This window comes from Lithobates pipiens, unplaced genomic scaffold, assembly GCF_037356315.1.
Source record: "Lithobates pipiens isolate NorthernLeopardFrog02 unplaced genomic scaffold, aLitPip1_a1.2 Scaffold_23, whole genome shotgun sequence".
NCBI classification, from domain to species: domain Eukaryota; kingdom Metazoa; phylum Chordata; class Amphibia; order Anura; family Ranidae; genus Lithobates; species Lithobates pipiens.
In genome coordinates this window covers 50,450,244-50,466,119 of record NW_027507785.1, presented here as the reverse complement: position 1 = coordinate 50,466,119, position 15,876 = coordinate 50,450,244, and the positions used below count along the sequence as shown (strand labels likewise).

General features: G+C 55.4%; 1 protein-coding gene across 2 annotated transcripts in view; it reads left to right on the top strand.

Annotated features, from left to right (window-relative positions):
• Nucleotides 1-263: 263 nt before the first annotated feature.
• Nucleotides 264-15,876, top strand: part of RAD18 (RAD18 E3 ubiquitin protein ligase) — a 406,657-nt gene continuing 391,044 nt past the window's right edge. The window contains exons 1-2 of one of the 2 annotated variants that reach the window (XM_077451576.1): nucleotides 264-446; nucleotides 13,253-13,334. In XM_077451576.1, the coding sequence (XP_077307702.1) occupies nucleotides 414-446; nucleotides 13,253-13,334 (115 nt within the window). In that variant the 5' untranslated portion in view covers nucleotides 264-413. The remainder of the gene's footprint in view (nucleotides 447-13,252; nucleotides 13,335-15,876) is intronic. The other variant, XM_077451575.1, reaches the window with a different exon arrangement.

Here is a 15,876-nt window from a genome sequence, read left to right as displayed (position 1 = left end):
AAAAAAAAAAAAGAAGAAGCTCATAGCAGCCCCTCCCTTCTGTGTTTTCCTTTTGTGACAACGCTCTGTGATTGGCTGTCTGGGGGGAAGCGTTGTCACCCCGTGGGGGAGGAGGGGTTAGTTGGGGGAGTCCAAAAAATAAATTCCTCCCCCCTCCTTGGAACATTATTTGAGAGATAATTATTGGAAGGTTTAGTGATTCAGCACCCATTACCCCCGTGTGATATGAGGGGGAGGGGAGGTTATAGGAATAGAACCCCCGGCCAGGAACAGCTCCCCCTCCCCCTCCTCCTCGCTCCTCTCTGACTACAACTCCCAGAACCCCCCGCGGCCGGGCAGGAAAGGAGGGGGCGTGTCTCGCAGATCGGCGCGGGAAGTTCGGAGCATCAGCTGTGAGACGAACACGGGGCGCCATGACAACCGCTACAGAGGGGGCCCCCCTACAGGTGAGACCTCACCCCAAGACGTCAGAGAGGCGGGGGTTGGGGCTTCTAAACCACATTTTTTCGGGGGGGGGGGGGGGGGGGCGGCGCTCTGTCAGTCCTGATGACCCCCCCAGACTTGGTCTTGTTCATGGAGGATCAATGAGGGTTTTGGGGGCGGGGTGTAGTGTTGGAGGGGTTCAGGGGGTGCAGCATTGGAGGGGGTGCAGTATTAGAGGGGAGCAGCGTTGGAGGGGTTCTGGGGGCACAGTGTTGGGTGCAGTGTCGGAGGGGTTCACTGGGCATAGCATAGGGGGACGCAGTGTCGGAGGGGTTCAAGAGGTGCAGCATCCAGGGTTCAGGGGGTGAAGTGTCGGAGGGGTTCAAGGGACGCAGCATTGGAGGGGGTGCAGAGTCAGAGGGGTGCAGCGTTGGAGGGGTTCTGGGGGCATAGTGTTGGGTGCAGTGTCGGAGGGGTTCAGGGGGTACTGCGTTGGGGGGGCATAGTGTTGGAGGGGTTTAGGGGGTGCCGCGTTGGGGGACGCAGTGTCGGAGGGGTTCAAGGGGTGCAGCGTCAGGGTTCAGGGGGTGAAGTGTCGGAGGGGTTCAAGGGACGCAGTGTCGGAGGGGTTCGGGAGCGCAGCATTGGAGGGGGTGCAGAGTCAGAGGGGCGCAGTGTTGGAGGGGTTCTGGGGGCACAGTGTTGGGTGCAGTGTCGGAGTGGTTCAGGGGGTGCTGCGTTGGGGGGGCATATCGTCAGGGGTTTAGGGGGTGCAGTGTCTGAGGGGTGCAGCATTGGGGGGAGCGCAGTGTCGGAGGGGTTCAGGGGGCACAGCGTCTGAGGAGTTCAGGGGCACAGTGTTGGGGGTGCAGAGTCAGAGGGGTTGGGGGGGGCACAGTGTTGGAGGGGTTTGGGGGTATAGTCCCAGGTGCTGGCTAATTGCACAGGCAAATAGATAGGAAGAAAAGAAACTCTGGACAGCCGCACTCTGGATGGAATCTGAAATGACTTGTGCCTTTATTTCTCAAGTGAAAATCACATCACACGAACCATAGCAAAAGAGAACGTGGAACAAAACTCTGACGCGTTTTGCACTGAAATCAGTGCTTACTATGAGCAAGCACTGTTTTCAGTGTGAAAAGCGTCAGTATTTTTTGTTCCATGTTCTCGTTGGCTGTGGTTCATGTGATGTGATTTTCACTTGAGAAATAAAGGCACAAGTCATTTCAGATTCCATCCAGAGTGCGGCTGTCCAGAGTTTCTTTTCTTCCTATCCATTGGGGGGCAGGCAGTGTCGGAAGAGTTTGGGGGGGGTATTGGAGGGGCACATGATCGGAGAGTTTTGGGGGGGTGCAACGTTGGAGCAGTTTGGTGGTGTAGCGTGGGGGGGGGTGCAGCGTTGGGACCAGTGATGACGTTACAGTGATTGGAGCTAACAATAGCCACTGATTATTGTATAAATTACACCGGCAGTGACGGGGTTAACACTAGGGGGGACGATCAAGGGGTTAAGTGTGTCCCAGGAAGGTGTTTCTAACTGTGTGGGGGACGACTGACTGGGAGTAGAGAAGATCGCTGTTCCTGATCCCAAGGAACAGACGATCTCTGCACTTTGTCAGAACGGGGATCTGCTTTGTTTACACGGGCAGATCCCTGTTCTGCTTCTCTGAGGAGCGATCGTGGGTGGCTGGCGGACATCGTAGTCGCCGGGCCCGCCCATCGCCTCTACTGCTGTGCAGCGAGCTCACAGTGACTCGTGCAGGAAGCTGTGTACGGGTATGTTGTTTTGTGCAATAGGGCCGCCCTGCTGCAGTATGTATGTATGTTAAATATATATATGTTAAACTCCATTTTGTTCTGAAAAAATACACTAATGAATAATGAAGGTAATAAAAAAAAAAAAAAAAAACACAATATATAACCCAATTTTTTTGTTAAAATATAAAAGATGAAGTAAAAGTAAATTAGATACTGAACATGTCACACTCGTGTGATTGTAAACGATCACCTTGTAAAACAACTCATTCAATTTAAAATAGAAATAAAAGGCAAAACAGTTTTGCATAGATATAAAAAACATTATAAATAAATTTTTTCCCTCCTTTTTTTTTTTTTTATTATATGTGATCACATTCCCTGTGTTCTTAGCTGCATAAGAGCTGTGGGAGGAGAATCAACAGCACACTGAGCTTCCCAGTAAATGGATGTGCAGCGGGGGGCGTGCGTGGTGCGAACTCTGTTTACATGCACAACTTACGTATGCATTCACTTCTGCGCGCAAGCACAGAGGGAAGGGTGCGCTTTTAATTTTTTTTATACTGTCCCATTTTAATATTTTTTTTCATCGCTTTTATTGCTATTATAAGGGATGTAAACATCCCTTGCAATCGAAATAAGGGGTGACAGATCCTCGTTCTGGAGAGATCTGGAGTCTATAAGTTCCCGAATCTCTCCTCTACCTTTTTACAAGCAAAAGATTAAAAAAAAAAAAAAAAATTCTTTCACTTAAAAATAAAATAAAAATCTTTCACTTAAAAAAAAAAAAATTTTTTTTGCTTAGAAAAAGATCTTTTGCTTTAAAAAAGAGAAGGAAAAAAAAAGATCTTTTGATTTAAAAAAGAAAGAGAGAAAAAAGATCTTTTGATTTTAAAAAAGAAAGAGAAAAAAGATCTTTTGATTTTAAAAAAGAAAGAGAAAAAAGATCTTTTGATTTTAAAAAAGAAAGAGAAAAAAGATCTTTTGATTTTAAAAAAGAAAGAGAAAAAAGATCTTTTGATTTAAAAAAGAAAGAGAAAAAAGATCTTTTGATTTAAAGGAGGAGAAAAAAAGATCTTTCGCTTAAAACAAAAAAGGTCTCTCTCCTCCTAGGCTTGAAAGCATGAGAGCAAAAAAAAAACCCTTCTCCGCAGTGTTTACATCTGCCAACGATGCCTGCAGCTGGACCCGTCATCCGGATCTCTCCACTGAAAATCCAGGCCGTCACATGACGTTCAGCGGTATGGAAGTGGTTAATGAAGGCGTGCCTCCCACTGCGCTATTGTTTACTTCCAGCGGCGGGGGGTGGAGCCTTCATGGCCAGCAAAATCTAATGGTTACTGCTAGCGGCTACATCTGCCGGCGGTAACTGTATGTAGAAAAATAGGATAGGAAGGTTTAATGCAGGGCTCGACAAAACCCGGGCGCCAGGTCGCATTGGCGACTAGAATTAGCGACCCGGCGCCTGGGGCAGCACAGCTGGGGGGTCTCCTGTCTCCGTGGACCCCCCCCCGGCGTGACTGCGTCGGGCCGCGCCGCCGGCGGTCGGTAATTGAGCCCCCGGCTTTGAGGCCTTCTGTGATCCTATTCCTTCTGTGATCCTATTCCTTCTGGAATCTGGCACCCTCTTGTGGTGCCCGTTGGAATTACAACCAGCAATGCTAATGGGGATATCTCCTTCCATTTACTTAGAACATCTAAATATACACACACATATATATATATATATATATATATATATATATATATATATATATATATATATATATATATATATATATATATATATATATATATATATATATATATATATACACACACACTTTTTTTTTTTATTCTAACACCCTAGAGAGTAAAATGGTGGTCGTTGCAATAATGTCTGTCACACCATATTTGCACAGCGGACTTGCAAGCGCACTTTTTTGGGGGAAAAATGTTTTATTTTATAAAAAAAAAAATAAGACAACAGTAAAGTCAGCGGCGGGACAGGGCGCGTTTAAAAAATTTTTTTTCTTTATTTTAACTTTTATTTTTTATTTTTTCACTGTTCTTTTAAAAAAAAAAAAGTGTGTCACTTTTATTCCTATTACAAGGAATGTAAAAATCCCTTGTAATAGAAAAAAGCATGACAGGTCCTCTTATATATGAGATCTGGGGTCAGAGAGACCTCACATCTCATATTTACACTAAAATGCAATTAAAAAAAAAAAATCGTCATTTGAAAAAAATAAAACAAATAAAATGTCCCTCTAAGAGCTATGGGCAATGACTTGGAGACAGGTGGGGGGCTGGGGGCGCTATCTTCCCCTCACTCGTCTCCATGTCAGGCCAGGGACAGGTCCAGATCGCCGTCACGGACCTGGCTCCTAACTTTTTTAGCTGGCTCCTAGATTCCAAGCAAATTTGTCAACCCCTGGTTTAATGGATCAACGTGGGTACAATCAGCCTGCCCTACATGGTTCGGATCTCAGCCGGTCGAGCCGAATTTCGATCCATGCATGGCCGGCTTTAGCCCGTGTTCATGTATATTGTTTAACTTACAGACATTATTTGCGCCCCCAACCCCCCCCCCCCCCCCCCCATGACCTCCTCATTACGGGCAGGTCATATAACTTTATGCACACCGATATATCTCCGGCTGTATTTTCCTCATTATATTGGTGTAGCGTGGTGATTGGGTGATTGCTCTGAGCTTTGTCACCAGTGATTGGAGGTTACATGTCTCGTATTTCTCTGTAATCTATACTGTATGATGATTGAGGTAAATATGAGGCCCGGGAGCTCTGAGCCCATTACATGTGGAATTTCTTTCTTTTAAAGGTATTTTAACTCGTGGCAATGGGCTCATGTTTTCCAGGCCTCATAGATTTTACTGCTGGACTTCTGAACTCGGCCTTAAAGAGTAACTCCGCTTTTGTTGAGAAAGGGGGGGGGGGGGGTGGGGGGGGAAACAAAACCTCCCCTCTGGGTGATCTATGTACATTGTGCAAATGTCAATCAGCGCAATATGTGAACATAAATTGTAAATGAAAAGTAGCCGCTGTCACTTAGACCCCATTCACACCGGAGCGTTTTGTAGCTTGAAGCCTGGAGCTACAAAACGCTAGAGGGGAAAAATTCTATTATTCTCAATGGAGACGGTTCACATCTCCACTCCAAGTCGCCTGAAGCTCAAACAAGTTCCAGACCCTTTTTTGTCACTCGAATTGAGCAGATTTGGGCGTTTTTTCTTCTTTTAACATTGGTGACCTTTTGGCCCTGCACAAAATCGCGGCAAATCGTGGTAAAAAACGCTGTGAATCGCGGTAAAAAACGCTTGAAAACGCTACACTCAGGTGTGAATGCAGCCTTAAGGTGCTTATTCCTTTCTTTTGTTATCCTGAAGAAAAAGCTGTTTTTATGTCCTGTACAAACAATACCAAAGAGGTGTTTGTTGAGAATTTGGTTTGCTGACTGTAGAGCCTCTTTAACCTTTGGGGGATCTTACCAAAACTGAAATTCTTATTGTAACGGATGCCTAAAATCAAACTTGTATCCTAGTGCAGACTTCTGAGAAAATCAGTGAGCCAATCGCACAAGCAGAAAATTACACTTCTAGGGGGACGTTTGTACCCTATCTGGCTGCTGGCCCCTCTAATTGCCGTCATTGCTCTGTCTGCCTGATCCCCCCCCCTCTGTCTGTCTGCCTGATCCCCCCCCCCTCTGTCTGTCTGCCTGATCCCCCCCCCCCCCTCTGTCTGTCTGCCTGATCCCCCCCCCCTCTGTCTGTCTGCCTGATCCCCCCCCTTTGTCTGTCTGCCTGATCCCCCCTCTGTCTGTCTGCCTGATCCCCCCCCCCTCTGTCTGTCTGCCTGATCCCCCCCTCTGTCTGTCTGCCTGATCCCCCCCCCTCTGTCTGTCTGCCTGATCCCCCCCCCCCCTCTGTCTGTCTGCCTGATCCCCCCCTCTGTCTGTCTGCCTGATCCCCCCCCCCCCTCTGTCTGTCTGCCTGATCCCCCCCCCCCCTCTGTCTGTCTGCCTGATCCCCCCCCCTCTGTCTGTCTGCCTGATCCCCCCCCCTCTGTCTGTCTGCCTGATCCCCCCCCCTCTGTCTGTCTGCCTGATCCCCCCCCCTCTGTCTGTCTGCCTGATCCCCCCCCCCCTCTGTCTGTCTGCCTGATCCCCCCCCCTCTGTCTGTCTGCCTGATCCCCCCCCCCTCTGTCTGTCTGCCTGATCCCCCCCCCCCCTCTGTCTGTCTGCCTGATCCCCCCCCCCCTCTGTCTGTCTGCCTGATCCCCCCCCCCCTCTGTCTGTCTGCCTGATCCCCCCCCCCTCTGTCTGTCTGCCTGATCCCCCCCCCCCTCTGTCTGTCTGCCTGATCCCCCCCCCCTCTGTCTGTCTGCCTGATCCCCCCCCCTCTGTCTGTCTGCCTGATCCCCCCCCCTCTGTCTGTCTGCCTGATCCCCCCCCCCCTCTGTCTGTCTGCCTGATCCCCCCCCTCTGTCTGTCTGCCTGATCCCCCCCCTCTGTCTGTCTGCCTGATCCCCCCCCCTCTGTCTGTCTGCCTGATCCCCCCCCTCTGTCTGTCTGCCTGATCCCCCCCTCTGTCTGTCTGCCTGATCCCCCCCCCCCCTCTGTCTGTCTGCCTGATCCCCCCCCCCTCTGTCTGTCTGCCTGATCCCCCCCCCCTCTGTCTGTCTGCCTGATCCCCCCCCCTCTGTCTGTCTGCCTGATCCCCCCCCCTGTCTGTCTGCCTGATCCCCCCCCCCCTCTGTCTGCCTGCCTGATCCCCCCCCCCCTCTGTCTGCCTGCCTGATCCCCCCCCCCTCTGTCTGTCTGCCTGCCTGATCCCCCCCCCCTCTGTCTGTCTGCCTGCCTGATCCCCCCCCCTCTGTCTGTCTGCCTGCCTGATCCCCCCCCTCTGTCTGTCTGCCTGCCTGATCCCCCCCTCTGTCTGTCTGCCTGCCTGATCCCCCCCCCTCTGTCTGTCTGCCTGCCTGATCCCCCCCTCTGTCTGTCTGCCTGCCTGATCCCCCCCCCTCTGTCTGTCTGCCTGCCTGATCCCCCCCCTCTGTCTGTCTGCCTGCCTGATCCCCCCCCCCCTCTGTCTGTCTGCCTGCCTGATCCCCCCCCTCTGTCTGTCTGCCTGCCTGATCCCCCCCCTCTGTCTGTCTGCCTGCCTGATCCCCCCCCTCTGTCTGTCTGCCTGCCTGATCCCCCCCCCCCTCTGTCTGTCTGCCTGCCTGATCCCCCCCCCCTCTGTCTGTCTGCCTGCCTGATCCCCCCCCCCTCTGTCTGTCTGCCTGCCTGATCCCCCCCCCCTCTGTCTGTCTGCCTGATCCCCCCCCCCCTCTGTCTGTCTGCCTGATCCCCCCCCCCCCTCTGTCTGTCTGCCTGATCCCCCCCCCTCTGTCTGTCTGCCTGATCCCCCCCCCCTCTGTCTGTCTGCCTGATCCCCCCCCCCCTCTGTCTGTCTGCCTGATCCCCCCCCCCCCCTCTGTCTGTCTGCCTGATCCCCCCCTCTGTCTGTCTGCCTGATCCCCCCCCCCCTCTGTCTGTCTGCCTGATCCCCCCCCCCTCTGTCTGTCTGTCTGCCTGATCCCCCCCTCTGTCTGTCTGTCTGTCTGATCCCCCCCTCTGTCTGTCTGTCTGCCTGATCCCCCCCTCTGTCTGTCTGTCTGTCTGATCCCCCCCCCCCTCTGTCTGTCTGCCTGATCCCCCCCCCCTCTGTCTGTCTGCCTGATCCCCCCCCTCTGTCTGTCTGCCTGATCCCCCCCCCCCCCTCTGTCTGTCTGATCCCCCCCCCCCCTCTGTCTGTCTGCCTGATCCCCCCCCCCTCTGTCTGTCTGCCTGATCCCCCCCCCTCTGTCTGTCTGCCTGATTCCCCCCCCCCTCTGTCTGTCCTGCCTGATCCCCCCCCCCTCTGTCTGTCTGCCTGATCCCCCCCCCTCTGTCTGTCTGCCTTGATCCCCCCCCCCCTCTGTCTGTCTGCCTGATCCCCCCCCTCTGTCTGTCTGCCTGATCCCCCCCCCTCTGTCTGTCTGCCTGATCCCCCCCCTCTGTCTGTCTGCCTGATCCCCCCCCCCCCTCTGTCTGTCTGCCTGATCCCCCCCCCCCTCTGTCTGTCTGTCTGCCTGATCCCCCCCCCTCTGTCTGTCTGTCTGCCTGATCCCCCCCCCTCTGTCTGTCTGCCTGATCCCCCCCCCTCTGTCTGTCTGCCTGATCCCCCCCCCTCTGTCTGTCTGCCTGATCCCCCCCCCCCCCTCTGTCTGTCTGCCTGATCCCCCCCCCCTCTGTCTGTCTGCCTGATCCCCCCCCCCCTCTGTCTGTCTGCCTGATCCCCCCCCCCTCTGTCTGTCTGCCTGATCCCCCCCCCCCTCTGTCTGTCTGCCTGATCCCCCCCCCCTCTGTCTGTCTGCCTGATCCCCCCCCCCTCTGTCTGTCTGCCTGATCCCCCCCCCCCTCTGTCTGTCTGCCTGATCCCCCCCCCCCCTCTGTCTGTCTGCCTGATCCCCCCCCCCTCTGTCTGTCTGCCTGATCCCCCCCCCCTCTGTCTGCCTGATCCCCCCCCCCTCTGTCTGTCTGCCTGATCCCCCCCCCCCCTCTGTCTGTCTGCCTGATCCCCCCCCTGTCTGTCTGCCTGATTCCCCCCCCCCCCCTCTGTCTGTCTGCCTGCCTGATCCCCCCCCCCCCTCTGTCTGTCTGCCTGATCCCCCCCCCCCTCTGTCTGTCTGCCTGATCCCCCCCTCTGTCTGTCTGTCTGCATGATCCCCCCCCCCCCCTCTGTCTGTCTGTCTGTCTGCCTTGATTCCCCCCCCTCTGTCTGTCTGTCTGCCTGATTCCCCCCCCTCTGTCTGTCTGTCTGTCTGCCTGATTCCCCCCCCCTCTGTCTGTCTGTCTGTCTGTCTGTCTGCCTGATCCCCCCCCTCTGTCTGTCTGCCTGATCCCCCCCCTCTGTCTGTCTGTCTGCCTGATCCCCCCCCTCTGTCTGTCTGTCTGTCTGCCTGATCCCCCCCTCTGTCTGTCTGTCTGTCTGCCTGATCCCCCCCTCTGTCTGTCTGCCTGATCCCCCCCTCTGTCTGTCTGTCTGCCTGATCCCCCCCCTCTGTCTGTCTGCCTGATCCCCCCCCTCTGTCTGTCTGCCTGATCCCCCCCCTCTGTCTGTCTGTCTGCCTGATCCCCCCCCTCTGTCTGTCTGTCTGCCTGATCCCCCCCTCTGTCTGTCTGTCTGCCTGATCCCCCCCCCCTCTGTCTGTCTGCCTGATCCCCCCCCTGTCTGTCTGTCTGCCTGATCCCCCCCCCCTCTGTCTGTCTGCCTGATCCCCCCCCTGTCTGTCTGTCTGCCTGATCCCCCCCCCCTCTGTCTGTCTGCCTTGATCCCCCCCCCCTCTGTCTGTCTGCCTGATTCCCCCCCCCTCTGTCTGTCTGCCTGATCCCCCCCCTCTGTCTGTCTGCCTGATCCCCCCCCTCTGTCTGTCTGCCTGATCCCCCCCCTCTGTCTGTCTGCCTGATCCCCCCCCTCTGTCTGTCTGCCTGATCCCCCCCCTCTGTCTGTCTGCCTGATCCCCCCCTCTGTCTGTCTGTCTGCCTGATCCCCCCCCCCTCTGTCTGTCTGTTGCCTGATCCCCCCCCTCTGTCTGTCTGTCTGTCTGCCTGATCCCCCCCCCTCTGTCTGTCTGTCTGTCTGCCTGATCCCCCCCCTCTGTCTGTCTGTCTGTCTGCCTGATCCCCCCCCCCCTCTGTCTGTCTGCCTGATCCCCCCCTCTGTCTGTCTGTCTGTCTGTCTGTCTACCTGATCCCCCCCCTCTGTCTGTCTGTCTGTCTGTCTACCTGATCCCCCCCCCCCTCTGTCTGTCTGTCTGCCCGATCTCCCCCCTCTGTCTGTCTGTCTGTCTGCCCGATCTCCCCCCTCTGTCTGTCTGTCTGTCTGCCTGATCCCCCCCCTCTGTCTGTCTGTCTGTCTGCCTGATCCCCCCCCTCTGTCTGTCTGTCTGTCTGTCTGCCTGATCCCCCCCCCCTCTGTCTGTCTGCCTGATCCCCCCCCCTCTGTCTGTCTGCCTGATCCCCCCCCCTCTGTCTGTCTGCCTGATCCCCCCCCCCTCTGTCTGTCTGCCTGATCCCCCCCCTCTGTCTGTCTGCCTGCCTGATCCCCCCCCTCTGTCTGTCTGCCTGATCCCCCCCCTCTGTCTGTCTGTCTGTCTGCCTGCCTGATCCCCCCCCTCTGTCTGTCTGCCTGATTCCCCCCCCCTCTGTCTGTCTGCCTGATTCCCCCCCCCTCTGTCTGTCTGCCTGATCCCCCCCCCTCTGTCTGTCTGCCTGATCCCCCCCCTCTGTCTGTCTGCCTGCCTGATCCCCCCCCTCTGTCTGTCTGCCTGATCCCCCCCCTCTGTCTGTCTGTCTGTCTGCCTGCCTGATCCCCCCCGTCTGTCTGTCTGTCTGCCTGCCTGATCCCCCCCCTCTGTCTGTCTGTCTGCCTGCCTGATCCCCCCCTCTGTCTGTCTGTCTGCCTGCCTGATCCCCCCCTCTGTCTGTCTGATCCCCTCCCTCTGTCTGTCTGATCCCCCCCTCTGTCTGTCTGTCTGTCTGATCCCCCCCCCCTCTGTCTGTCTGATCCCCCCCCCTCTGTCTGTCTGATCCCCCCCCCTCTGTCTGTCTGATCCCCCCCCTCTGCCTGTCTGATCCCCCCCTCTGCCTGTCTGATCCCCCCCTCTGCCTGTCTGATCCCCCCCCTCTGCCTGTCTGCCTGATCCCCCCTCTGCCTGTCTGCCTGATCCCCCCTCTGCCTGTCCTGCCTGATCCCCCCCTCTGTCTGTCTGCCTGATCCCCCCCTCTGTCTGTCTGCCTGATCCCCCCCTCTGTCTGTCTGCCTGATCCCCCCCTCTGTCTGTCTGCCTGATCCCCCCCTCTGTCTGTCTGCCTGATCCCCCCCCTGTCTGTCTGCCTGATCCCCCCCCCTCTGTCTGTCTGCCTGATCCCCCCCCTCTGTCTGTCTGCCTGATCCCCCCCCCTCTGTCTGTCTGCCTGATCCCCCCCCCCCTCTGTCTGTCTGCCTGATCCCCCCCCCCTCTGTCTGTCTGCCTGATCCCCCCCCCTCTGTCTGTCTGCCTGATCCCCCCCCTCTGTCTGCCTGATCCCCCCCTCTGTCTGCCTGATCCCCCCCTCTGTCTGCCTGATCCCCCCCCTCTGTCTGTCTTCCTGATCCCCCCCCCTCTGTCTGTCTGCCTGATCCCCCCCCCCCCTCTGTCTGTCTGCCTGATCCCCCCCCCCCTCTGTCTGTCTGCCTGATCCCCCCCCCTCTGTCTGTCTGCCTGATCCCCCCCCTCTGTCTGTCTGCCTGATCCCCCCCCTCTGTCTGTCTGCCTGATCCCCCCCTTCTGTCTGTCTGCCTGATCCCCCCCCTCTGTCTGTCTGCCTGATCCCCCCCCCTCTGTCTGTCTGCCTGATCCCCCCCCCTCTGTCTGTCTGCCTGATCCCCCCTCTGTCTGTCTGCCTGATCCCCCCTCTGTCTGTCTGCCTGATCCCCCCTCTGTCTGTCTGCCTGATCCCCCCCCCTCTGTCTGCCTGATCCCCCCCCCCTCTGTCTGTCTGCCTGATCCCCCCCTCTGTCTGTCTGTCTGCCTGCCTGATCCCCCCCCTCTGTCTGTCTGCCTGATTCCCCCCCCTCTGTCTGTCTGCCTGATTCCCCCCCCCTCTGTCTGTCTGCCTGATCCCCCCCCCTCTGTCTGTCTGCCTGATCCCCCCCCCTCTGTCTGTCCTGCCTGATCCCCCCCCTCTGTCTGTCCTGCCTGCCTGATCCCCCCCCTCTGTCTGCCTGCCTGATCCCCCCCCTCTGTCTGTCTGCCTGATCCCCCCCCTCTGTCTGTCTGTCTGTCTGCCTGCCTGATCCCCCCCCTCTGTCTGTCTGTCTGTCTGCCTGCCTGATCCCCCCCTCTGTCTGTCTGTCTGCCTGCCTGATCCCCCCCCTCTGTCTGTCTGATCCCCCCCTCTGTCTGTCTGATCCCCCCCCTCTGTCTGTCTGTCTGTCTGATCCCCCCCCTCTGCCTGTCTGATCCCCCCCCCTCTGCCTGTCTGATCCCCCCCCCCTCTGCCTGTCTGATCCCCCCCCCTCTGCCTGTCTGATCCCCCCCCCCTCTGCCTGTCTGATCCCCCCCTCTGCCTGTCTGATCCCCCCTCCTGCCTGTCTGATCCCCCCCCTCTGCCTGTCTGCCTGATCCCCCCTCTGCCTGTCTGCCTGATCCCCCCTCTGCCTGTCTGCCTGATCCCCCCTCTGTCTGTCTGCCTGATCCCCCCCTCTGTCTGTCTGCCTGATCCCCCCCTCTGTCTGTCTGCCTGATCCCCCCCTCTGTCTGTCTGCCTGATCCCCCCCCTCTGTCTGTCTGCCTGATCCCCCCCCCTCTGTCTGTCTGCCTGATCCCCCCCCCTCTGTCTGTCTGATCCCCCCCTCTGTCTGTCTGTCTGATCCCCCCCTCTGTCTGTCTGTCTGATCCCCCCTCTGTCTGTCTGTCTGATCCCCCCCTCTGTCTGTCTGCCTGATCCCCCCCTCTGTCTGTCTGTCTGCCTGATCCCCCCTCTGTCTGTCTGTCTGCCTGATCCCCCCTCTGTCTGTCTGTCTGTCTGCCTGATCCCCCCCTCTGTCTGTCTGTCTGTCTGCCTGATCCCCCCCTCTGTCTGTCTGTCTGCCTGATCCCCCCCCTCTGTCTGTCTGTCTGCCTGATCCCCCCCCTCTGTCTGTCTGTCTGCCTGATCCCCCCCTCTGTCTGTCTGTCTGCCTGATCCCCCCCCTCTGTCTGTCTGTCTGCCTGATCCCCCCCCTCTGTCTGTCTGTCTGTCTGATCCCCCCATTGATCTCCCTCTGTCTGTCTGTCTGTCTGATCCCCATTGATCTCCCTCTGTCTGTCTGTCTGTCTGATCCCCCATTGATCTCCCTCTGTCTGTCTGTCTGTCTGATCCCCCATTGATCTCCCTCTGTCTGTCTGTCTGTCTGATCCCCCATTGATCTCCCTCTGTCTGTCTGTCTGTCTGATCCCCCATTGATCTCCCTCTGTCTGTCTGTCTGTCTGATCCCCCATTGATCTCCCTCTGTCTGTCTTGCAGGCTCTCGATGACTTGCTGCACTGCGGAATTTGCTTTGATTACTTCAACATCGCTATGATCATCCCGCAATGTTCTCATAACTGTGAGTATCCCAGATCATCTCCCGTCCGTTAAGCCAACCTCCAACAATAAAAGCATCAAAATCAGATTTACCGCCGCACACTTTTAACCTCTGGCTCTGATTTACTTTTTTGTCTCTCTTCTCTTCCTTAATCGATTTTTACCCTCAATCTAGACTCTTCCATTATGCAAAAAATGTACTTTGAAATAATGCCTGCTGCTCTCTATTAACCTGCCATTCCTGCTCTGTGATTTGGAGGCCTCTATACCTTCTCAAGGACGTTTTTCTTGGGATTAAAGGTAAGCCTCCTGTCAAACTGAATATTATACCGCGAGATGCGGAGAGGGAGCTCAGACTGCCGGCCCAATGTATTACCTCTGCTGCTAGTAAAAATAAAATGTTGTAAATCAGGTTAATCTACGTAGCCCAAGTCCTGGCAATTACCATCATGTGTTCTTTTCTGTAACCCGAGGATAAAATGAACTTTAATCCACTTATGAAATAAAAACAAAAAAAACAAAAACTTGTTTGTATTACCTTAGGCTTAGTTCACCTTTACCAAAAACTGCTTATTCAACTAATGAAAAACTGTAGATAATAGCAAACTGTGCAGTTTTGACAATTCGAATTTTACCTTGCTAAAAGTGTATGTTGTTTATGTACCTTCTGAAGCCTGGCTGCAAAACTACCAGAGAATGGCACCCCCTTTTCCTGCCAGGTTCCTCGGAAATTGCCAAGACACTGCCAGCTTCTACAGCTCACCATCACAGTTAGAAAAGCCAACCAAAGGAGAATGCAACGGAGTAATTGGTGAACCGATTGTGATGGTCGGGGTAAGAAGTAATGGCTGGAGTGTCTTGGCAAACCTCATAGCAACAAAGGCAGGACAGGAGAATGGCTTTTTTTTTTTTTTCCCATCTGGGAATGTTAGACCCAGAGGAAGCGCACAGATTCTTTAGTTGGACTGTGTATTTAAGGCAGTCAGAATTGGTTTGAGTAAGAAGGCATGCCCACAAAATGCCCATTGAGCGGCTGTGAAGAAAGGACTCATTAGCATGGTGCTCAGAAAATGAGTTCATGACTCCTTCCATGATCAGTGTTGGTTACAGCAGGAGAAGTGTGGAAGAATGATTAGGAAGTACAATTGCCTGATTTAAAGTGGTTGTAAAGGCTGAAGGTTTTTTTTAACCTTCATCCATTCTGTACATAAGGTAAAAAACCTTCTGTGTGCTGCCCCCAAGCCCCTAAAACCTTACCTGAGCCTCATCCCGATCCAGCGATCCTGATGCTAGCTCTGCTCTCCCGGGTCTCTCCCTCAAGCCATTGGCTCCCCCTGTCAGTCGCAGCCTGCGAGTGATTGAGGAGGAGGGCGCGGCCAAGCCATGCTCCATGTATGAATGCGCCGGCAGGGGACCCAAGAAGAGGAGGCTCAGGCACACAACAATTTTAGCTTTTATCCGAATACCCGACTGGCCTCCTTCGCCGCTTTACCCGACTGGCCTCCTTCGCCGCTTTACCCGACTGGCCTCCTTCGCCGCTTTACCGACTGGCCTCCTTCGCCGCTTTACCCGACTGGCCTCCTTCGCCGCTTTACCCGACTGGCCTCCTTCGCCGCTTTACCCGACTGGCCTCCTTCGCCGCTTTACCCGACTGGCCTCCTTCGCCGCTTTACCCCGACTGGCCTCCTTCGCCGCTTTACCCGACTGGCCTCCTTCGCCGCTCTACCCGACTGGCTCTCTGGAGGTCTCCCAGGGCAAGGTAGGGAAGATTTAAACACAACAACTAATCATCCAGAAAGACTGCTACATGTGGCAGTCTCTCCCTTTTGTAAGTCCCTGCACCTTGCTGTAGTACTCGCACTGTCCTCTCCTTGCTCCTGCTGCCTCTGAGGACAGCCTCTCTCCAACTTCTCCTGTGATAGGATCCTTCCAGGCCAGCACCTGAGCCTCCCCCCCCCCCCCCCCGGCCCTGAGGTAGAGCCCCCTCTCCAGCAGGGGCCCCTCTAAGGCCACCGACAATCTCCTCAACACTGCATCTCCATTTCCACCCAAATTCCTTCCTGACTTGTTCCTATTTAAGGGCTCACTTCGTCCCCTGCCAGGCCCACCGCTTGGGGATTAGTTAAGCCCCATTAAATATATGCAGAGCAAGCCTCCGCCCTCCAGTCTCTAGAATGTTCTTCAACTTTCTAGAACCGGGGTGAGGCACCAGAGAGCTGTCTGTATGAGTCATGCTGCCCGGAACTCTAATAACCCTGATCCAAATTACAGACTTGCTGGTTTGTTTACCTTCTCTCACACTAGACTCGGGTGTTACTCGTATAGACAAGCCTGATAAGATGTAGTGATGGTCACCTTGAGCATCATAGCTGAATTCTCAGGCTTGCTAATAGGTAAAGCATGGTCTGGTCTGAGAATAGTTTGTCTAACGTTCAGCACGTTACACGGAGAACTTTTCTTTGAAATCGAATTAATGTATCCCCGGGAGATATTTCAACTCTTCAGCTGCTTCCCTTTGTCCTGGGCGGGGGGGAAAGAGTTGTAAATGTTACCGTTAGTATTCT